The 23,924-nt window shown below is 47.7% G+C and overlaps 2 protein-coding genes across 4 annotated transcripts in view; one reads left to right on the top strand and one right to left on the bottom strand.

The window, feature by feature from the left end:
• LOC310639331 (tyrosine-protein phosphatase non-receptor type substrate 1-like) overlaps nt 1–23,924 on the top strand; it is a 184,737-nt gene that overhangs the window by 93,003 nt on the left and 67,810 nt on the right. The gene's annotated exons all lie outside the window — the stretch shown is intronic.
• The window catches only part of CSNK2A1 (casein kinase 2 alpha 1), a 49,122-nt gene that overhangs the window by 11,645 nt on the left and 13,553 nt on the right, over nt 1–23,924 (bottom strand). Inside the window, exons 2-8 of one of the 3 annotated variants that reach the window (XM_083360941.1) lie at nt 19,998–20,224; nt 16,206–16,317; nt 8,174–8,275; nt 5,963–6,013; nt 3,690–3,749; nt 1,647–1,730; nt 183–293 (exon numbers count right to left, since the gene is read on the bottom strand). In XM_083360941.1, the coding sequence (XP_083217067.1) occupies nt 183–293; nt 1,647–1,730; nt 3,690–3,749; nt 5,963–6,013; nt 8,174–8,275; nt 16,206–16,317; nt 19,998–20,098 (621 nt within the window). In that variant the 5' untranslated portion in view covers nt 20,099–20,224. Of the gene's footprint in view, nt 1–182; nt 294–1,646; nt 1,731–3,689; nt 3,750–5,962; nt 6,014–8,173; nt 8,276–16,205; nt 16,318–19,997; nt 20,325–23,924 lie in introns of those variants that run through there. The other 2 variants (XM_083360940.1, XM_083360942.1) reach the window with 2 other exon arrangements.

Here is a 23,924-nt window from a genome sequence, read left to right as displayed (position 1 = left end):
CGAGGTTGCCTACCCCTGGACTAGACCAAACTGGCTTCTAAATATCATTTTTATTTTTTTCATTTCATTTTGCTTTCTTTTTTTGGCTCCTAAGCTCTACTGGGGCAGTCCAATGGCTGGTTCCGGCCATCCTTTTTTCCCGGGTTTGTGGTCATTTCCACATCAAGAGCGCAATTAATTACCTGATAGTCTACGAGGAGTTCCGGGCCTTTGAAATATCTGGAAGCCACTCGGACGTTATATTCCTGACCCGGATGGTAGAATTCAGCCAAACCCCAATCTATTAGCCTTAGCTAAAAAAAGAAGAGAGATTTAAGGTGGGAGGTGAATTATTTTACCTTGGTTGGCAACACTCTGCAGATTCCCCTGACGGAATGGGTAACAAAATCAGAAACAAAGGGGAGGGGGAAGCTGTAGAAATCCACAATTATTAGAGACAGCTCAGAAATTAAACAGTCATGGTTTAAACCAGGGGTCTTCAAACATGGCCCTTTTATGACTTGTGGACTTCAACTCCCAGAATTCCTCAGCCAGGCGTACCTGGGAGTTGAAGTCCACAAGTCATAAAAGGGTCACGTTTGAAGACCCCCTGGTTTAAAAGTTCCACTGAATTACAGGCGGTCCTCGACTTACGATCGCAACCGAGGTCCCAGATTTCCGTTGCTAAGCGAGAACCGGTTGCTAAATGAATTTTACCCCTCTTTCGACCACCTTTCCTGCCACAGCTGCTAAGTGGACCACCCCAGTTGTTAAGCGAGTCACATGGCCGTTAAGCAAACCAGGCTTCCCCCACTGACTCTGCTCGTCCGGAAGGTCGCAAACGGGGATCACGTGACCCCTGCGACGTGGCAGCCGTCATAAATAGGAACCGCTTGCCAAGAATCCGAATTTTGATCACGTGAGCATGGGGATGCCCCAGCGGTCGTTAAGGGTGAAAAAACCGGTCCTAAGTCGCTTTTTCCAGGGCTGCTGTCAGTTGAGTAGTCACATAACTTGAGGACCGCCCGTACTAAAGAAATTAAAGAGAGGATAAATTATTTTGTTTTACATTACCTGTCCAAGCTAGAGGGTTCTCACAATAGGCCGAAGTCCAGAGGCCGAAACCATTTTTCTGCTGACTGAATACAAGTAGTCCTCAAGTGACGGCCACAATTGAGGCCGAAATCCAAGTGAGTCTGCCCTATTTTACGGCTTTTCTTGCCCCGGTTGTTAAGCGAATCGTTGCGTTTATTAAGTTAGTACCACGGTTGTTAAGTGAATCTGACTTTCCCCGCTGACTTTTTGCTTCTCAGGTCGCAAAAGGGGATCACGTGACACACACACACCCCGGGACGCTGCGACCGTCATAAATATGAGTCAGTTGCCAAGCGGCTGACTACTGACCACATGATCCAAGGAGATGCTGCAACCGTCGTGTGGAAAACGGTCATCAGTCGCTGTTTTTCAGTGCCGCTGTAACTTTGAACGGTTACTAAGTGAGCGGTCGCTAAGTGAGACGCTGACTACCTGTATACCAAATTTCTCTTTTTTCTTCATCGGTTTTTTCAGCAAGACTTAGGCCACAGGGTAAGGGGGCAAGCCTTGGCAGCCCACTGAAGAACAGAGAGGAGAAAGAGTGGGAACCCTCACCGTCCACCATTCCTCACCTTTCGATGCTCGTGGTCAATCATGACGTTGTGAGGTTTGACGTCTCTGTGCATGATCCCCATACTGTGGCAATAATCCAGGGCCTGGAGAAGCGAAAGACACCCCAAGATCAGAAAGGGGGGGGGTTCATATATATACCAGGGGTCTTCAAAGCTGGCCCTTTGATGACTTGTGGACTTCAACTCCCAGAATTCCTCAGCCAGAGTGCCTGAGTTGAAGTCCACAAGCTGGGGTCTTCAAAGTTGGCCCTTTGATGACTTGTGGACTTCAACTCCCAGAATTCCTCAGCCAGAGTGCCTGAGTTGAAGTCCACAAGCTGGGGTCTTCAAAGTTGGCCCTTTGATGACTTGTGGACTTCCAACTCCCAGAATTCCTCAGCCAGAGTGCCTGAGTTGAAGTCCACAAGCTGGGGTCTTCAAAGCTGGCCCTTTGATGACTTGTGGACTTCAACTCCCAGAATTCCTCAGCCAGAGTGCCTGAGTTGAAGTCCACAAGCTGGGGTCTTCAAAGTTGGCCCTTGGATGACTTGTGGGCTTCCAACTCCCAGAATTCCTCAGCAGGAATTCTGGGAGCTGAAGTCCACAAGTCATCCAAGGGCCAACTTTGAAGAACCCTGATATATACAAATCATTTCACGTTCCAAAGAGGAACGAACGATCCGTAGCCCATTTGCTGAAGGGCCACAATTCAGTGTAGCTGCTTAGAAAATGGCGGCCGCTTCTGAGATCACGACATGGCACCCAGCAAGAGGCTGGCTTAACTTCTTTCCCTTAAGTGGAGCTCTGGACACCTTTGAAAGTGTGAAATGGCTAACGTGGGGGGGGGGGCAGTTGGGGGTGGGATACAGCCCAAAGCCTGTGGGGACCCCAATGGATGGGAAGCAAAGCACAAAGGGGCTTGGGGAGAGGGGGAGGCCTTGTGAGGCCTGGGGCAGGGCCTGGAAGAACAGGACAAGGAAGCAAAACCCTAAGCCGGTGTTTCTCAACCTTAATCATGCGGTCTTCAACTCCCAGAATTCCTCAGCCAGCATGGGGAATTCTGGGAGTTTGAAGTCCACATCTCTTAAAGTTGCCCAGGCTGAGAAACATTTACTTAAGGAATTTATTCAAGGTAGAAAGGTGAGATTATAAAGTAGTGGCCACTCTTTAAGAGAAACCAATCTTACTACTCTGAGGTTCTATCTATTTGTTACAACGCTGTCAAATAGTGAGCAAAGGAAGGGAAGAAAATAGAGAAAAGGGGGAAGGGAAGGGAAGGAAAAGGAAAAGGAAAAGGAAAGGAAAGGAAAGGAAGGGAAGGGAAAGGAAAGGAAAGGAAAGGAAAGGAAAGGAAAGGAAAGGAAAGGAAAGGGAAGGGAAGGGAAGGGAAGGGAAGGGAAGGGAAGGGAAGGGAAGGAAAGGAAAGGAAAGGAAAGGAAAGGAAAGGAAAGGAAAGGAAAGGAAAGGAAAGGAAAGGAAAAGGAAAGGGAAGGGAAGGGAAGGGAAGGGAAGGGAAGGAAAGGGAAGGAAAGGGAAAGGAAAGAAACAGACATGGCAAAGCAATAGTGAAAAAGGAAAGGAAAGGGAAGGGAAGGGAAGGGAAGGGAATGGAATGGAAGGGAAGGGAAAGAAAGGAAGATGGAGGGAGGAAAGAAAGAAAGAAAGAAAGAAAGAAAGAAAGAAAGAAAGAAAGAAAGAAAGAAAGAAAGAAAGAAAGGAGGAAAGGAGGAAAGAAAGAAAGAAAGAAAGAAAGAAAGAAAGAAAGGAGGAAAGAAAGAAAGAAAGAAAGAAAGAAAGAAAGAAAGAAAGAAAGAAAGGAGGAAAGGAGGAAAGAGGAAAGAAAAGAGGAAAGAAAAGAGGGAAAATGGAGAAGGAGAGGAGAGGAGAGAAAAGAGAGAGAAAGGGACACTTCTAAATCCAGAGAGATCTGATTCATCTATCCTGGTCTCTTTTAACTCCTCAGCGAAAGACGAAAGACATTCTCAAGCCCCAAAATGGCTGACCCCTATTTCTCAAATGCTATTTCCGGACCACCTCAGACGCGCTGAAGAAAAGCGAACTCACCTTCAAGATTTCATACATGTAGAACCGAATGTCGTAGTCTGTTAACGTCTGATATAATTGCTGTGGGGAATTAACACAACACGGTCAAAGACGAATCCAGCAGCCACCTTCCCATTTCTCACCCAGCAAGGAAATGATGCACCATCTCAAGTGTGTGGATGCAGTTCTAGGTGGCTTAAAATACACAGAACTAAAAACATTTCCTGAACTGGTTAGTGTCCTAATTTAACGTTTTCCTGGGCCAGATCCCTGTAGCAGGACTGTTTTCAGAGAGGCGGGGGGGGACTGCATTACACATATAATTGACCCAACACCCACACCCACTTTCTTACAGAGTGGGAACTGGGTGTCCACAGCAAGGTCTTCTGGCTTGATAAAAGTTACTGACTTCTGCCTGACTTTAGGTTCTGGTTTTTTATTATTATTATTATTTTTGCCACCGTTATTAAGCGGAACATGGCTGGCTGAGGAATTCTGGGAGTTGAAATCCACAAGTCCTAAAAGTTGCCATGGTTGGGGACCTCTGTTCTAACGAATCTGAGGCCCACCCTTGTTGATTTTTTATTTTTATTTTATTTTTTTTGATACAGTGCGTGACTTAACGGCCCAGGTTATTTATTTTTATTTTTATTACTTATTTATTACACTTTTATGCCGGTCATCCCCCCCCCCACCACACACGTGCACGCGCGCGCGCGCACGCACACACAAACACACGCAGGGTGTTTCTGGGCTCGTTGGCTGATTCTCTCCGAAATCTGTCAGTTTGCAACTAGGGATTGTGGGGTAGGAAGTTAAAAAAAAAAAAGGGGGGGGAACTAGAATAAAAAATCAGGTCTGTAAGCCCCCAATTAAGAAAGAGCCGGACAAATCAGGGGCCTGTCAATCTTTTTCACAAAGCCGCCACCTAGTGGCTGAGTGCAGTGCCTGCAAAGGGGAAAAGGATTGATGGGGTCTATGCTATGCCGGGACCCCAAAATAAACCCATCACTTGGGACTGTCTTGCCCGGTGAGACTTCGGTGTTCTCGACCTACATTGCAAGGGATTTGGAGCAAAAATGCTAAATAGGAAGAAGTTGGGAACATAGCTCAAGAATGACTTTGTGAATTGTTAATTTGTAAACCGGCAAATGTTCTCACTTCAGGCGAGAGGTGGAAAACCAATGAGAGAAAGAATAGAAATAGATTAGGATAGGAATAGAAATAGGATAGAAATAAGGATAGGGATAGGGAGGGGAGGGGGATAGGGAAGGGATGGGCAAGGGACAGGGATAGAAAGAAAATAATTTAATTTAATTTAATTTATTAATATTTCTATACCGCCCTTCTCCCGAAGGACTCAGGGCGGTGTACAGGGCAAGAATAAGAATAAGAATAAGAATAAGAATAAGAATAAGAATAAGAATAGAATAGAATAGAATAGAATAGAATAGAATAGAATAGAATAGAATAGAATAGAATAGAATAGAATAACAGAACAGAAATACAGAATAGAATAGAAAAGAATGGAGAATAGAATAGAATAGAATAGAATAGAATAGAATAGAATAGAATAGAATAGAATAGAATAGAATAGAATAGAATAGAATAGAATAGAATAGAATAGAAAAAATAAAATAGAATAGGGATAGGAATAGGAATAGGAATAGTGGAATGGAATGGAATAAGACTATTTGTAGCTCAGGGCTGAGTTCTGGGCTCCTTGGTGCTCTCTGAGCTTGTTTTCTTGCAGACATTTCATGACCCAACTAGGTAACATCATCAGTGCTAGAAGGAAGTGGGGTTTGTGGAGAGGAGGAGGAGGAGGACGGTGGGTGCTTGGGTCTCTCTTGAGCTAGGCCGTTTTCCTGCAGACATTTCATTACCAAACTAGGTAACACCATCAGCGCTACAAAGGTGTGAGGTTTGCTCTCTCTATACAAGTGGCTTGCCTTGCCAGTGTTGGTGGGAATGTTCTTGGCGCTTCCTGGATCAGGCTATTGTTCATTGCTTGTTTACGTAGCACTAATCGTGGTGCTGATCTCTGCTTCTCTGGGTGCGGATGGCCGGCCAGGAAGCCTTTTAACTTTTTAAGCCTTTATGTCCTCACCGTTCAATTTACATTTCCACTCATATCTATTTGCAACAAGTCGACACCAGAACGCGGGAGTCCTCCTGAAAGCAGATCACGGACACCTGACCTTACTTTGCCTCCGCGTCCACGACGAAGCTTCCTCTCCTTCCCTCCCCCCTTAAGCCAAGAAATTAAGAAAACGCCGGGTGGAAAACCGTACCTTAAAATCTGTGTTGTTCACATGCTCAAATACCAAGGCGGGGGTCCGTGACTAGGAGAAAGAAGGAAGGAAGGAAGGAAGGTTAGACACCCGCGGTTCTTTCAATGCATGATTTATTAGGGTTAGGACGCTGAGCTAGTCGATCAGAAGGTCGGCAGTTTGGCGGGTCGAATCCCGAGTGCCGCGTAACAGTGAGCGCCTGTTACTTGTCCCAGCTTCTGCCAACCTAGCAGTTCGAAAGCACGTAAAAATGCAAGGAGAAAAATAGGGACCACTACGGTGGGAAGGTAACAGTGTTCCGTGAGCCTTTGGCGTCTAGTCATGCCGGCCACATGACCACGGAGACGTCCTCGGACAAGCGCTGGCTCTTCGGCTTTGAAACGGAGATGAGCACTGGCCCCTAGAGTCGGAAACGACTAGCACACATGTGCAGGGGAACCTTTACCTTTTACCTTATTTATTTATTTATTATTATTATTAATTTATTAGGCCCACATTAAAGGCTGCTCAGAGACCGAATGCCGGCCGGCCTTTCTCGAGTCCAGGAAAAGCTTTCACGGGAGGCTGCTTTTTGTAGAAAGCTGAATTAATTCTAAGGCCTGATTTGATCAAACCACTCAGAACAGGCTTGGGGGCAGGGAGGGGGTGAAACACAGAGGCGAAACAGGATCCTGTGACCAAAAGCGCCCAAAATGCTGAGTCCTGGAGGTTCCCTAATTGGGCCAGTGTTTGAAATGAGAAAGGCCAGCAGGTGTTTATAAGCGATTTCGCCCGTCCTCCCCATGCACAGCTTAAAATGTGCTATTTGCCTAGACAGGTCAAAGGAGATCTGACTGCCTGCCAACTTGCGTGCTAGACTTGGTGCCTCTGATGGACTAGACCATGGGCTTATTAAATTTATACACCGCCCATCTCAGCATCAAGAGTCCGGGCAGCTAAGACACAATATACAGTGCCCAGAATCCCTCTGTGAGGGAGATGGTCAGTTTTAAAATGTGACAAGAGAGAGAAAAAGATATAAAGATGACAGGCAGACATATATACTGCTCAAAAAAATAAAGGGAACACAAGATAAGACATCCTACTATTAAATACAGTACATTGTGTTGTTTAAGTGTTCCCTTTATTTTTTTGAGCAGTGTGTGTGTGTGTGTGTGTGTGTGTGTGTGTGTGTGTGTGTGTGTAATATAAAAATAAAGGTAAAGGTTCCCCCGCACATGCGTGCTAGTCATTTCTGACTCTAGGGGCCAGTGCTCATCTCCGTTTCAAAGCCGAAGAGCCAACACTTATCCGAGGACAACTCCATGGTCATGTGACTGGCATGACTAGATGCCAAAGGCGCATGGAACACTGTTACCTTCCCACCGTAGTTGTCCCTATTTTTCTCCTTGCATTTTTACGTGCTTTCGAACTGCTAGGTTGGCAGAAGCTGGGACAAGTAACAGGTGCTCACTCTGTTACGCGGCACTAGGGATTCAACCCGCCAAACTGCCAACCTTCTGATCGACAAGCTCAGCGTCCTAACCCACTGAGCCACTCTGTCTGTCTGTCTGTCTGTCTGTCTGTCTGTCTGTCTATCTATCTATCTATCTATCTATCTATCTATCTATCTATATATCTATATCTAGATAGAGAGAGAAGAGAGGAGGGGGGAGGGAGAGAAAGAGGATAGATAGATATAGATAGATAGATAGATAGATAGATAGATAGATAGATAGATAGATAGATAGATAGATAGATAGATAGACAGACAGACAGACAGACAGACAGACAGATAGATAGATAGGATAAGATAGATAGATATAGACAGACAGACAGAAAGATAATAGACAGATATATAAATAGGTGATAGATTAGATAGATAAGAGGGGTGATAGAAAGACAATAGACAGATATATAGATAGGAGATAATAGATGGACAGACAGAGCGACAGACAGAAAGATAGGTAGATAATAGAGAGACAGACAGACAGATATATAAAGATGACAGATGGGACAGACACAGAGACATATATAGATGACAGACTGATTATATATAGGCAGATTTAGGTGGCAGACAATATAGATGTGAGGGGAGGGATAATCCTAACATTATCCTGTATCTTTTTATAAATAAAATGAAATAAAAAATAAAACGCAGCCCCATTGGCCCCTGCCTTCCCTCCACCTGCCCACCCGCCCACCCCCACCCCACCCCTCCATGCAACTCACCACTGGATCCTTCACGATATCGGCCAGGGCGATGATGTTGGGGCCCCCTCGCAAGTTCTCCAGGATTTTGATTTCTCGTTTGATTTTCTTCTTTTTCACCGGCTGACCAAAGGAAGACACCAGTTCAAGTCAGGACAGGCAGAGCCCCAGCAGAGGGGGGTGAAAATAACACTGCAGCTGCAACCAGCCTTTCTCACTGGTTCTGCTTATTGAATATATTTGGGTTAAACAAAAAACAAAAAAACAAGGTTGCGTTTAATTTCGCACCAGAAAAGTAAGGGACTGAACTGCGGGAGTTTGTGGAAGCAAATAGTGTGCCTTTTGAAAATAGAAGGGGTATATAAATTCTGAGGGGAGGTGAACAGGAGTCTGTAGTGAGGCTGTTAGACAAAGGATACTAGAGCATCAACAGAAGAGACTATTATTCCTAGCTTAGGATTAAATCTGTTGGGGGTCCTTGGTTGTTTTCTTGCAGACGTTTCACGACCCAACTAGAGAACATCATCAGTGCTAGGAGGGAATAGGGTGTATGGAGAGGAGGAGGAGGAGCAGCAGTAGGAGGAGGAGGAAGAGGACTGTAGGGTCCTTGGTGTTCTCTGAACTTGGTTGTTTTCTTGCAGACATTTCATGATAGAACTAGGTAACATCAAGGAAGGAAGGAAGGAAGGAAGGAAGGAAGGAAGGAAGGAAGGAAGGAAGGAAGGAAGGAAGGAAGGAAGGAAGGAAGGAAGGAAGGAAGGAAGGAAGGAAGGCTGTGAGGTCCTTGGTGCTCTCTGAGTTAGGTTGTTTTCTTGCAGACGTTTCATGGCCCAGCTAGGGAAATTCATCAGCGTTAGGGGAGTGGAGATTGCTCTCTCTTTACATGTAAGTAGCTTGCTCTGTCAGTTCTGGCAGGAAAAGCAAGGAACTACCAGCTCAGACCAACAAGCTAACAGCAAACAACAGCCCAGTCAAAGAACCACCAAGAACAGTCCCACCAACACTGACAGGGACAACCACTGTGTATAAACAGAGAGCAATCCCCACTCCCTTCTGGCCCTGAAGATGTTCCCTAGTTGGGTCCTGAAACGTCTGCAAGAAAACCACCCAGTTCAGAGGGCATCAAGGACCTCACAGTTCTCCTCCTCCTCCTCCCTTCTAGCACTGAGGATGTTACCTAGTTGGGTCATGAAACATCTGCAAGAAAACCACCAAGCTCAGAGAGCATCAAGGACCCCACAGTCCTTCTCCTCCTCCTCCTCTGCAAACCCCACTCACTTCTAGCCCTGACATTATCTAGGTGGGTCATGAAACATCTGGAAGGGGGGGAAAAAGCAAACAAGCTCCGAGAGCATCAAGGATCCCACACGATCCTCCATCAAACATACACAAAGGAGAATTCCAATGCTCGGCTTCAATTAATTCTGAAATGAATAACCCAGAATTATCAGTAAGGCAATTCTAGAAGTTGACTTAGGGGAGCTCCGAGTCTTTTTCCCTCAAAACCAGCCCTTCCCATGGCAATAGCCTTGGTGGAGCAGTGGGCTAACTCCTCCTTAAGTAACACCAGCTGCCTGCAATTAGTGCAGGTTGGAGTCCCACCAGGCTCAAGGTTGACTCAGCCTTCCATTCTTCCGAGGTAGGTAAAATGAGGACCCAGATTGTTGGGGACAATAAGCTGACTTTGTAATAATGCTGCCTGAGATGGGGCCGAAAGCCCTAATAAGCAGGCATATACATAGAATGAAGGTTATTGCTTAAACACATTGATTTGTGATTCTTAAGATTGTAAGCCGCCCTGAGTCTTCAGAGAAGGGCGGGATGTAGATGGGATTTTAAAAAAAAAACAGAATAGCAAAATGAGTGGAAATTTTTTTTTTTTTAAAAAAAAAACAACAACAGGTTTGCAATATTCTGGAAGTCTGCAATTTTGAGAGGAAAAACAAGGAGAAATCCCACTGGCCAGGGGACCGTCACTGAGCTCTTTGGAACTGGGCCCTTAGGAGTTAATTATCCCAGAATCCCTAATTAATGAAGTCAAAGAGGTACAAAATAAGAGCCCTTTGCTCAACGCCGCAACTCAAAGATCCGTTTTCCTCTGCGCAAATGTGGTTTAGGAACTGCTCCCTAGAACAGGCCATCGTTAACTCTTTAAAAAAAAATTGAACATGGATTCACACTACATGAATATGAAGTTTTCAGCTAATCAAATAAATAAATAAAATAAAACCCTTTTTCCAGGCAGCTCTTAAAACGTGGGGAGAAAAGTAGGCCAGACCCTCTGTTACGTCATCTCCCTGAGCGTAGGCAAAAAATAAAATACTTAATACTGCACTGGAAAGACCACACTTGCAGTACAGCATCCAGTTTTGGTCACCAAAATACAAAAAAAAAAGACTTTGAGACTCTGGAAAGAGTGGAGAGAAGAGCAACAAAGACAATCAGGGGGCTGGAGGCTCAAACATACAAAGAACAGAGGCTGGAATTGGGTATGTCTAGTTTAATGAAGAGAAGGACGAGAGGGGGACATGATAGCAGCCTTCCAACATCTCAGGGGCTGCCCCAAAGAAGAGGGAGTCAAGCTATTCTCCAAAGCACCTGAAGGCAGGACGAGAAGCAATGGATGGAAACTAGTCAAGGAGAGAAGCAACCTAGAACTAAGGAGAAACTTCCTGACAGTTAGAACAATTAAACCAGCGGAACAACCTGTCTCCAGAAGTGGTGAAAGCTCCAACACTGGAAGTTTTTAAGAAGAGGCTGGACAGCCATTTGTCTGAAATGGTATAGGGCACAGGTCGGCAACCCGCGGCTCCGGAGCCGCATGCGGCTCTTTGAGCCGGCCCATGCGGCTCCCAGGCCTCCTCCCTCTTGAAAAAAAAATGGTACTAAAAAAACTTAATCAATTTAAACTTCTCACAAAAAAACTTGAAAAGTTTAAATTGATTGGTTGGTTTGTGGGACCGCCCACAAACCTTTGTTTTTTTACTGGCAGAGTGGAGGAAGAGAGGAAGAAGTAAAACGTAAGTAGATCTGCTTCTTCCCCCCCCCCCCCCGTTCCCTCTCGTCGCCGGGGCTAGCAGCCCCGACGAGCAAGAAGGCACGCTTCGCCCGCCCGCCCCCCCCGTTGGCTCCTCGTCGCCGGGGCTGAGAGCCCCGGCAAGCGAAAGCCGCACTTCGCCCGCCCGCCCGCCTCCCCCTTTGGCTCCTCGTCGCCGGGGCTGAGAGCCCCGGCAAGCGAAAGCCGCGCTTCGCCCGCCCGCCTCCCCCGTTGGCTCCTCGTCGCCGGGGCTGAGAGCCCCGGCAAGCGAAAGCCGCGCTTCGCCCGCCCGCCCGCCTCCCCCTTTGGCTCCTCGTCGCCGGGGCTGAGAGCCCCGGCAAGCGAAAGCCGCACTTCGCCCGCCCGCCCGCCTCCCCCTTTGGCTCCTCGTCGCCGGGGCTGAGAGCCCCGGCAAGCGAAAGCCGCACTTCGCCCGCCCGCCCGCCTCCCCCTTTGGCTCCTCGTCGCCGGGGCTGAGAGCCCCGCCGAGCGAAAGCCGCACTTCGCCCGCCCGCCCTCCCCGTTGGCTCCTCGTCGCCGGGGCTGTGCGCGCTTCCCCACCTTCCCTCTCATCGCCGGGGCTTGCAAAACGGCGGATCCAGCCTCTGCCGGCGGCTTGCAAAACGGTGGATCCAGCCTCTGCCGGCGGCTTGCAAAACGGCAGATCCAGCCTCTGCCGGCAGACACGCTTGCAGAACGGCGGATCGAGCCTCTGCCGCCAGCAGAGGCTCGATCCGCCATTCTCCAAGCGTGTCTGCCGGCAGAGGCTCGATCCGCCGTTTTGCAAGCCGCCGGCAGAGGCTGGATCCGCTGGTGCACGTTTTGCCTCTCTCGCCCGGTGGAGAAAAGGGGGCAGCGGGAGCCTCTGGGTGCCCAAGCCACGCCGGAGGATCTCCAACGTGTGTGTGTGTGTGTGTGTGTGTGGCGGGGGAAAAATCAAATTGGATCTTTTTATTGATGTATCCTACTTTTATTTGGTATTAGGTTTTTATGGATCAATTATGAACACCCGGGGTCCCTCTGCGACTTACGGGCGAAATATCTAACTTCAGAGCCATCCTCTCCAGCTGCGGTGGCCCGGGGGAGGGCAGCGCGGGGCTGTAGGTACTCAAGATAGTTGGGGGGGATCCAACCTGCCGCGGGGCGTGGGAGTGGGACTTTAGTCACGGACGGCGAGAGGAACCTTCGGAAGGGGAAGCGGGAACGAAGAGAAGATGAGGGTGGAGCGATCGGGGAGCTGGTAACTCAAGTTCCCCGAGTGGCTTTCAGCACTGGAGAAAATGCAAAATCGCTCGAGACCAAACTCGAAGGAATCAGCTGCCGGTGGGAGCGAGGCGATCCGTGTGGTCCCGTGACAGCCAGTCGGGCAAGCAACGCAAAGAGCGGCAGGGCTTTATTTTTGCACCGTGGAGCTCCCCCTCCCCCCCAAACTCCCCCTCCCTCCCCCTCACTTCCCAGAGCTGAATAGAAGGCAGAGGCTCGATCCGCCGTTCTGCAAGCGTGTCTGCCGGCAGAGGCTCGATCCGCCGTTTTGCAAGCCCCGGCGACGAGAGGGAAGGGGGGGAAGCGCGAACAGCCCCGGCGACGAGAGGGAAGGTGGGGAAGCGCGCACAGCCCCGGCGACGAGAGGGAAGGGGGGGAAGCGCGCACAGCCCCGGCGACGAGAGGGAAGGGGGGGAAGCGCGCACAGCCCTGCCCCCATCCACCTCCAGTATGGATGGCTCTGCCAAAAGAAAAGCAGCCGAAGCAAGCCTCCCATTGAGAGAATGGGGCGGCGGAGGCTTGCAAAACGGCGGATCCAGCCTCTGCCGGCAGCGGAGGCTTGCAGAACGGCGGATCGAGCCTCTGCCGGCGGCGGAGGCTTGCAGAACGGCGGAGGCTCGATCCGCCATTCTGCAAGCGTGTCTGCCGGCAGAGGCTCAATCCGCCGTTTTGCAAGCCGCCGGCAGAGGCTGGATCCGCCGTTTTGCAAGCCTCCGCCGCCCCATTCTCTCAATGGGAGGCTTGCTTCGGCTGCTTTTCTTTTGGCAGAGCCATCCATACTGGAGGTGGATGGGGGGCAGGGCTGGTGCACGTTTTGCCTTGTTTTGCGCATGCGCGTGCGTGCATGCACGCGCACGCACATTTTGCGGCTCCCACTTTTTTGTGTTTGTGACGGAACCGGTTCTGAGTGGCTCTTTGCCTTTTTCCGGTTGCCGACCCCTGGTATAGGGTTTCCTGCCTGAGCAGGGGGTTGGACTAGATGACTTCCAAGGTCCCTATCAACCATATAAACCATATCACATATAAAGAATAGTTGCTGGAATTGGGGATGTCTAGTTTAATGAAGAGAAGGATGAGGGGAGACATGATAGCAGCGTTCCGATATCTCAGGGGCTGCCCCAAAGAAGAGGGAGTCAAGCTATTCTGTAAAGCGCCCGAAGGCAGGACAAGAAGCAACGGAGGGAAACTAATCAAGGAGAGAAGCAACCTAGAACTAAGGAGAAACTTCCTGACAGTTAGAACAACTAACCAGTGGAACAACCTGCCTCCAGAAGCTGCGAATGCTCCAACACGGGAAGTTTTTAAGAAGAGGCTGGACAGCCATTTGTCCGAAATGGTATAGGGCAGGGATGGCGAACCTTTTAGAGACCGAATGCCCAAACTGCAACCCCAAGCCCACTTACGTATCGTCGGGTGCTGGGTGGGTGTGGCCTTTTGGGTGGGTGTGGCTGCAGTGGTAACGGCAGACTGGGTGGGACTAAAAAGTTCAATCAATTCCCACTTTGCGAGAACTTTTTTTTTCCCCCGCAAGAAGTTAAAATTGATTGATTGAACCTTTTTTTTTTTGCACACGGCGACGGAGGCCTAAAGCGAAAAGGTTTTATAAAACCCAGCTGAAGGCCTCGGACTGGGGCGACGGTGCGCGTGCCCACAGAGAGGGCTCTGCGTGCCACCTGTGGCACCCGTGCCATAGGTTTGCCCCCACGGGTATAGGGTTTCCTGCCTGAGCAGGGGGTTGGACTAGATGACCTCCAAGGTCTCTTCTAACTATGCTAATCTGTATCCTTTTTTAAAAAAAGATACACCAGGGTAACTCTGCTAATATTTGTGTTGCCACATCCAGCTGCACGTGTGTGCGCATTCACATCACTCTTACAATCATTCCTTGAGGCTCCTTCCAAGCCATGCGCTGAGAAATATGCTTAAAATCTCATTTAGTTTGCTTAAGCTCCACCTTAACTTTCCAAAGGAATGACACGCATATCTCTAGCCCTCCGCTGTTAGCCACCATGACATTTAGCTTACATCTTTTTTTTTTAATTCCATTTATATCCCGCCCTTCTCCGAAGACTCAGGGCGGCTTACAAGCTTAGCAGTAGCCTTCATTCTATGTATATGCCTGCTTATTAGGGCTTTCACACACACCCCAAGCGGCATTATTACAAAGTCAGCTTAATTGCCCCCAACAATCTGGGTCCTCATTTTACCTACCTCGGAAGAATGGAAGGCTGAGTCAACCTTGAGCCTGGTGGGACTCGAACCTGCACTAATTGCAGGCAGCTGGTGTTACTTAAGGAGGCATTAGCCCACTGCTCCACCAAGGCTCTTTTAAAAGTCCCACTCTTCGCACGTTGACACAATTAACACTAAAAACAGCCGCCCAGGGGCTCCTTGCAAGGAACATGGGTGGCATAATAATTAAATAAATCCTTTTTGGGGTATCCTTGGTGCTCTCCGAGCTTGGCGGTTTTCTCGGACGCAACAGCACTGATGATGTTCCCTAGTTTGGTACTAAAATGTCTGCAAGAAACCAAGCAGAGACAGCACCCAACACTCACAGTTCAACCCTCAGCTACAAATATTCCCTTGTACAGTATTGGCCAAACGTTTTTACTCTGCAAAAGAGTAAGCGTTCTCTTACTCTTTGGTAGACATTTATCCAAGAATGCCACAGGGACAGAGCAATTAACTAAGCTATTAGTTTGCAGATGGTCTCCTGTGTGATGATGATGAAGATGTTGTTGTTGGAAGGGACCTTGGAGGTCATCTAGTCCAACCTTGGTGGAGCAGTGGGCTAATGCCTCCTTAAGTAACACCGGCTGCCTGCAATTAGTGCAGGTTCGAGTCCCACCAGGCTCAAGGTTGGCTCAGCCTTCCATCCTTCCGAGGTAGGTAAAATGAGGACCCAGATTGTTGGGGGCAATAAGCTGACTTTGTAATAATGCCGCTTGGGGTGTGTGTGAAAGCCCTAACAAGCAGGCATATACATAGAATGAAGGCTACTGCTAAGCTTGTAAGCGGCCCTGACTCTTCGGAGAAGGGCGGGATATAAATGTAATAAAAAAAAAACCCTGCTCAGGCAGGAAACCCTATACACCATTTCAGACAAATGGCTGTCCAGTCTCTTCTTAAGAAACCTTCAGTAATGAAGCTCCCGTAACTTCTGGAGGCAGGTTGTTCCACTGGTTAATTGTCCTCACTGTCAGGAAGTTTCTCCTTGGTTAGTTTCTATCCGTTGCTTCTTGTTCTGCCTTCAGGTGCTTTGGAGAATAGCTTGACTCCCTCTTCTTTGGGTCAGCCCCTGAGAGATTGGAAGATGGCTATCATGTGCCCCCTAGAGACATGCCCAATTCTAGCAACCGTTCCTTGTATGTTTCAGCCTCCAGTCCCCTCATCCTCTTGGTTGCTCTTCTCTGCACTCTTTCTAGAGTCTCAACATCTTTTTTACATCGTGGTGACCAAAACCGGATGTAGTATTCCAGGTGTGGCCTTACCAAGGCCTTGTAAAGTGGTATTAACATTTCATGTGATCTTGATTCTATCCCTCTGTTGATGCAGCCTAGCACTGTGTTGGCTTTTTTGGCAGCTGCAGCACACGGCTGGCTCCTATTTAAGGGATTGTCCACTAGGACTCCGAGATCCCTCTCACAGTTGCTACCATTGAGCAATACTAATGATGAGGAAGAAAAAAATTGGCTGAAATTAACTTAAGGAGCATCGGGTAAAATCTTCCCCACTGCACAGCAGTCTCACCTTCAGAATTTTAACAACTACTTTTTCATTATTGGTGATGTTGATGGCTTCAAAGACTTCGCTATATTTGCCCCGGCCCAGCTTCCGAACTAGCTGATAGTCGTCTTGATTCCTGCAATGACAAAGACACACACAAAAAAAAGAGCATTACGCAAGGGGAAACAACTCAATTCTTCACCAACCAAAAGCATTCTCGTGTTAAAAGAAAAAGCTCATTGTAGAAGGGGGACTGTTAAGTCTGTAGTAGTGAAAAATCAAGAGTCTGCTAGCATGTTTCTGACTAATACATCTTGTCTCAAAGGTGCTTTTATTTTGAAGGAAACTGGACTTTGTGATTTTTCTGGAAAATCAGTTTAAAGAAATCAGTTTTCTTCAGTTCTCCCGGTGATTGGCTCAGAGTTAACCAGCCAGCTTGCATGCCTGAGGCGGGACTAGAACTCACCGTCTCCTGGTGATTGGCCCAAAGTCACCCAACCAGCTTTCATGGCTAAGGTGGGACTAGAACTCATCATCTCCTGGCGATTGGCCCAGAGTCACCCAGCTGTCTTTTATTCCTAAGGCAGGACTAAAGCTCACAGTCCTGGTGATTGGCCCAAAGTCACCCAAACAGCTTTCATGGCTAAGGCGGTACTAGAACTCACCGTTTCCTAGTGATTGGCCCAGAGTCACCCAGCTGTCTTTTATTCCTAAGGCAGGATTAGAACTCAGTGTCTCCTGGTGATTGGCTCAAAGTCACCCAGCTGGCTTTCTTGCCCAAGGTGGGACTAGAACTCAGAGTCTCCTGGTGATTGGCTCAAAGTCACCCAGCTGGCTTTCTTGCCCAAGGTGGGACTAGAACTCAGAGTCTCCTGGTGATTGGCTCAAAGTCACCCAGCCAGCTTGCATGCCTGAGGCGGGACTAAAACTCACCGTCTCCTGGTGATTGGCCCAAAGTCACCCAACCAGCTTTCGTGCCTGAGGTGGGACTAGAACTCACCATCTCCTAGTGACTGGCCCTGAGTCACCCAGCTGACTTTTATTCCTAAGGCGGGACTAGAACTCACAGTCTCCTGGTGATTGGCCCAAAGTCACCCAGCTGGCTTTATTTTTTCCTAAAATGGGATTAGAACTCAGTACCTCCCGGTGATTGGAGTAGTCACCCAGCCCGCTTTTATGCCTAAAGTGGGATTAGAACTCACGATCTGATGTTTAGCCTGGTCCCTTAAATACTAGACTCTCCTATGTACTCTCCCTGCCTCTAGTCCTCCAATCACCTAAATAATTTTCAGAAAGCACAGGATTAAGACCCAAGAGTGCAAGAACAAGGCCACCGTCAGCAATGGAAGCTGATGAAACTGACTTGCAGACTCTCACACTCTCTCTGCCTGACCTACTTCCACAGGGCAGCAGGGGGCAGGGTGTGTTTGTGTGTGTGTGTGTGTGTGTGTGTGTGTGTGTGTGTGTGAGAGAGAGAGAGAGAGAGAGAGAGAGAGAGAGAGAGAGAGAGAGAGAGAGAGAGCGCTATGTAGGTTGCCTTGAACACCTGCTAGGAAGCGAAGATATACTTAACAGATAATATGTCAACAAGGGCTTCCTTTTAATGGAGTAGAGAGGCAATGAATCAATGCTTTTTTTCCTTTTGCAGCAGGCATTAAGTCATTTTTGTTTTTCTTATTTTCTTCTTATTGGCTTTGAAAGGTCTTAGCTTCTCCACTACACCCATGGCTTTAGCCACAGAGGGATAAAAAGCGTTTAACTATGCCATGGGGCCTTTCAACATTTGTGGGAAATGACACCAGATGGGTGACTCTGGGCCAATCACCAGGAGACGGCGAGTGCTAGTCCCGCCTTAGGCATGGAAGCCAGTTGGTTGACTCTGGGCCAATCACCAGGAGACAGTGAGTGCTAGTCCCGCCTTAGGCATGGATGCCAGCTGGGTGACTTTGGGCCAATCACCAGGAGAAGGTGAGTTCTAGTCCCGCCTTAGGCATGGATGCCAGCTGGGTGACTTTGGGCCAATCACCAGGAGACAGTGAGTGCTAGTCCCACCTTAGGCATGGATGCCAGCTGGGTGACTTTGGGCCAATCACCAGGAGACAGTGAGTGCTAGTCCCACCTTAGGCACAGAAGCCAGTTGGTGGACTCTGGGCCAATCACCAGGAGATGGTGAGTTCTAATCCTGCCTTAGGCATGGATGCCAGCTGGGTGACTTTGGGCCAATCACCAGGAGATGGTGAGTTCTAGCCTCACCTGGTGGCTGAGTGTGGTGGCTCACAGTGGTTTGGACACTGGGTTGACGATCAGCATGCTGACCTTTGAGACCAGAGTGCTGCTGCATGAGCTTCAGTCATTCTCTCCAGCTCTTGCCAACATACCGTTTCCCTGAAAGTAAGGCCTACCCTGAAAATAAGCCCTAGCTTGATTTTTGAGAGTGCGCCTAATATAAGCCCTAGTTTTGGGGTGAGGCCCGTACTTAAAAATCAAGCTAGGGCGGGGGTGTGGAGCTGACCCAGGCACCCACTTTTTCCTTGCAGCCAGGCCTCTCCTCGCCGGCCCGCTTCTTCTTCTGCGGCGTCTTCTGCAGCCAGGCCTGCATTTCTCAGTCAGGCCTGCATTTCTGGAAAGGCCACTGCAGCCGAGAACCGAGCTACGGATTGAATCCATAGCTCAGTTCTCAGCTGCAGAGGCCTTCTGGAAAGGCCCAACTGCAAAATGCAGGCCTGACTGCAGCTGCTCCTTCGGCCCCTGAAGAAGTGGACCGGCTGGATGGGGCTGTCAGTGCAAGTGAGTAAAAAAAGACACCCACCAAAAATAAGACCTGATGCCTCTCTTGGTGAGAAAGAAAAAAAGAAAGAAAGAAAGAAAGAAAGAAAGAAAGAAAGAAAGAAAGAAAGAAAGAAAGAAAGAAAGAAAGAAAGAAAGAGAAGAAAGAAAGAGAAGAAAGAAAGAAAGAAAGAAAGAAAGAAAGAAAGAAAGAAAGAAAGAAAGAAAGAAAGAAAGAAAATTTTATTTTCGGGGAAAACACGGTAGCAGTTTAAAAGCACACAATCACATGCTTTTAAAGGTACCAATTCTGTTGGCACATTAATGGGGACATTCTGAAGGGGGCTCCCAGCCAGGCGTGGTGACATCGCTGGCTAATCCTTTCAAACCGGGAAGCGTCTCCGTGCTTCTGACACAAATGCCTGGAAGTCCTGCCTTAGGCATGAAAACCTACTGGCTAACTTTGGGCCAGTCCCTCTCTCTCAGCCCAGCCCGCCTCATAGGGTGGTTGTTGTGAGTAAAATAGGAGGAAGGAGTGTTATTTATGTTTGTCACCTTGAGTTACTTAGAAAGTAATGAAGATGGGAATGGAATGGAATGGACAGAGGGTGAGGTGAGATGAGATGAGAGAAAGGGAAGGAAAGGAAAGGAAAGGAAAGGAAAGGAAAGGAAAGGAAAGGAAAGGAAAGGAAAGGAAAGGAAAGGAAAGGAAAGGAAAGGAAAGGAGAGGAGAGGAGAGGAGAGGAGAGGAGAGGAGAGGAGAGGAGAGGAAGAGAAATAGGAGGAAATGAAAGGGAAGGGAAGAGGAAAGGGAAAGGAAAAGAAAGGAAAGGAAAGGAAAGGAAAGGAAAGGAAAGGAAAGGAAAGGAAAGGAAAGGAAAGGAAAGGAAAGGGCAAAAAGAATGAAATACAAATAGAATGGAACAGAAATAGGAACAGAACAGAACAGAACAGAGATAACAGACTGCAGAATAGAACAGAATCTACCATTGTTACAAGAGCTTTGGAACCCAAAAGCAAAACAGGCCACATCTAGGCCAGGACACTTACCCCCACTCTACCACATGCGACTCATAATCCCAGTACTCTCGTGGTCTGTGCGTATTTACGTCTGTGTAAACTCTGGCCCTGCTTGGCACAGGCCCCGACATGTCGGACAGGCTGGCAGGTGGAGCTGGGCTACGGATCTGGCCTGGGCGCGTCTTCCCTCTCCCGGATCAATCCCAGGATTGCCTCGGATTGGACTTGATCGAATACTTTTGTGTTTTTTTTCCCCACTGCGAAGACAAAAATGCAAGGGTCCTGAAGAGAAGAATCGATGGTCCAAGGGTCCCGAAGAGAAGAATCGACGGTTCCAAATCAGGCAACGAAACAGTTCTATACGGGATGAAAACTTTGGAAGTTTTAAATCTCCAGGAGCTTACTATTTATTGACAAGGGTTAGGGTTTTATTCTGCGGAAGGAAGCGAACCGTTTCTACCCTTAGGGCAGGGAGCTGAAGTCCACAAGTCTTAAAAGTTGCCTAGTTTGAAGACCCCTGTTATATAATAATAGACAAATGGAGCTCTTCAAAAGAACCTAGAGGCGTTCTTTACCTTAAAAGATCTTTTATTCGAGAGTAGTAATATCGGCACTTACATATTCGAAGCCAAAAAACTGAATTCCCCTCCCCTGGGGCACATAGTATCAAAGCACAATTCCCTCCTTCAATTAACAGCCATAAATCACATTCCCCAATTAGTTTGAATTGCAGGCTTCCCCTCCAGTTCTCCAGCCCGCCCAATTCTTTATCATCTTATTTCAACAACCTTGATTCTCACGCTAGGTCATCCTCACACTCTAAAAGCAAACAAGAAGAAAATGGCTAGTCTCCCAACTGTTGTCAACGCAAAAAACATCCGACGTTAGCCGCGTTGACACATACACAATCTCCTTTCTTTTGTGCTTTATTCTAATTAACCGCTTCTGTATTTTACCATTTCTGTATTCTGCAGACTGATGTAAGACCGAATAAAGATTCGCGTTGAGCTACATAAATGGATGTTTGCAGAGATATTTTTTTTGTTCAATCTCCCAGCAATGGCAGCAGCAGCAATAACTCATGGACCACTGGCACAGAGAGATGGAGACGTTCGAAAGTTTTTCACACACACACACACACACACACACGGACCTGAGCCTTGCAGTTTTACTCATCCCTTCCTCTAGCCAGCCTGGGACGCCTCCGGTCCCCTTTTGCAATAACCCAGGGCTCTGCCAAAGGGTGGTAGTCGTAAGTTAATCTTGGCAGCACGTCACACCCGGCAAGCAGTTGGGATGTTGCAAACCGTGCAGAAGCTTAAAGCGGTGATGTGCAAAATGTTCTGTTCTCCTTGTGCAGCGCACAGATCTGGCCGCTTCTGAGGACAAATTACCCCATTTCAGTCCCCTAAGGCAGGGGTCCTCAGATGTGACGTGACCAGAGGGATGCTGCCATGGTCGTAAGTGGGGAAAACGGACATAAGTCACATTTTTTTTTCAGCTGTAACGTTTGAACAGCCACTAAACGAATGGTTGTCAGCCGAGGACTACCTGTACAAAATTTCGCACACTTTTCTACGCCACGCTAAGTTCTGTAAACTAAAGAGCAAGCCAATAAACCATTCCCTGCATCATGTCAGCTAGGTCGGAGATATGCTTACTCAGGATACCTGTATTTTAACACAGGCAACAAGACTTAAGCCGTTCGTTTAATGACGGTTCAACATTACGAGCCCAGTGAAAAAAAAGGGACTTACAACTGGTCCTTGCGTTGCCAACTGATGGAGCAGCCTCAGAGTCACTTGATCAAAATTTCGAGGACTTGGCAACTGACATGAATTTGTGACGGCTGCAACCGCCATTTGCAACCTTCATATCTCATAAGGACTTGATTTACGACTTGCGAATGAAATTGCAGGCGTAATTGGTAAAACACGTGGGAAAAATCCCATTGGAGGAAAATTCCACTTAGGGTTAGGTCAGCATGAACTCGGAGAGCAAAATGGACATCGCCCACAAATTCAGAGTGCTTGGGTATGGTTAGGAGGGCACTGACCTTTCTAGCCGGCCCTATCTATATTTCCTGGTAAAATACAGGGGGAAATCGAACTGGAAGAAAATTCCACTTATCCCATTTCAGGCAAACCTATTGAGAAGGCAAGAAGTTGGTCGGTCTCACGCAGAAGATCATTCCCTAGAAACAGATATTTGTGAGAGACTAAAATCTGCACAAGGATTTGAACACCGCACCTATAAATCACACCCAAGACCTGAAAATATTCTTCTATTAAGTCCTTAACTTACAACTGGTTGCTTACTGACCATTTGAAGTTACGACAGATCCCAAGAAAGACCCAGATTCAAAGTTCTGACGGACAAGCCACCATTGATGGCCATTTGCAGTATTTATAACCTTTTCAGGCTGAAGCTTTGTTCTCCGGGCTCCAAGCTCGGAGAACGAAACTTCACCCTCATCCTACACCCGAGCTACAGATATTCGCCATTATTATAATGGGTTTTTTTCCCCAGGAACTGAAACGTACTTCTGATTTTCAACAACCACAACAACAAAAAAAACACGGCAGACAACAGGCAAAATGGCTTTGCTTAGCGACTGAAGCAATCGCTTAACATTCAGGATTAAAAAGGCCATAAAATCACGCAGGGACACATGATGTCCCGATCAACGACTATAACTGCACACTCAATTGCGGTCGTAAGTTTATTTATTTATTTATTTATTTATTTATTTTATTACATTTATATACCGCCCTTTCCCTGAGGACTCAGGGCAGTTTACAGGGAATTAAAAACCAACAATACAAAAGTTAAAACCAGTTTTAAAAAGATTAAACTTAACCCTGTGCAAATAAAACCCCAGTTAAAATAAGATTAATCCTCAGCCTGGGCCAGAGAGCTCAAAGAGCCAGGTCTTCAGGCCCCGGCGGAATGAACAGAGGTCGGGGGCAGTCCTCAGCTCCACCGGCAGCTGGTTCCAGAGGGCAGGTGCCCCCACTGAGAAGGCCCTATCCTTGGGCGTTACCCGCCGGCAATCTCTTACCGGTGGGACCCTGAGCAGACCCTCCCTGTGGGAGCGCACTGGACGAAGGGCACTTGATGCTGGCAGCAGGTGTTCCCTCAAATACCCCGGACCCAAGCCATGTAGGGCTTTATAGGTCATTACCAGCACCTTGAATTTCACCCAGAGGGCAACTGGCAGCCAATGCAGCTTGCGGAGTAGAGGTGTTACATGGGAGTATCAGGAGACCCCCATTACAACTCGCGCGGCCGCATTCTGCACCAGTTGAAGCCTCCGAGTGGTCCTCAAGGGCAGCCCCATGTAGACAGGACTACCTTGTATATCCCACCTTCCCATTTCTGGGTCTGGACCTAGCAGGCAATTCTTATAAATATTTAGAGAAATGAAAAGCTGAAAGCTGCATTGGCTTCGAGGCTTTTTATGAGAAATGTAACATGGGAACCAACACTGGCTGCGTGTTTCTGCCGTCGCGGCACAAAACAATCCAGAATCTCAGAAACGATGGAGCCTGGGTTTGGCTGTCATTCTTTGGTTTCCCCCCCCCTTTTTTTTTTTTGCAATCATGGGCTTTTCCTATTTTCCATGCAAATAATAGACCTCTGAGAAACGGGGAATATCCCACACCACTGCAGAATAGTTTTTAACATTTAAAAACTCTCACCCCAACACAAATTCCTAGATTTGTACAAAAGGCTGTCGCTGTTGTTATTTTATTTATGCAGTGTGTATTGGAGGTGGTTACCCTTTGGGAGCTGTATGCAATGAAATCTCATTTTAATGCTGATTAATGTACACTTAAAGTGACAATAAAGTTGTTCTGTTCTATTTTCTATTCTATTCTATTTTCTATTCCATTCCATATTTTCTATTCTATTCTATCCTATCCAATCCTATGCTATTCTAGTTAGTCTAATTTT

This window comes from Vipera ursinii, assembly GCF_947247035.1.
Source record: "Vipera ursinii genome assembly, chromosome: 3".
Taxonomy (NCBI): Eukaryota; Metazoa; Chordata; class Lepidosauria; order Squamata; family Viperidae; genus Vipera; species Vipera ursinii.
Note: the sequence above shows the minus strand (reverse complement) of the source record. Positions and strands in the feature narration are given on the sequence as shown.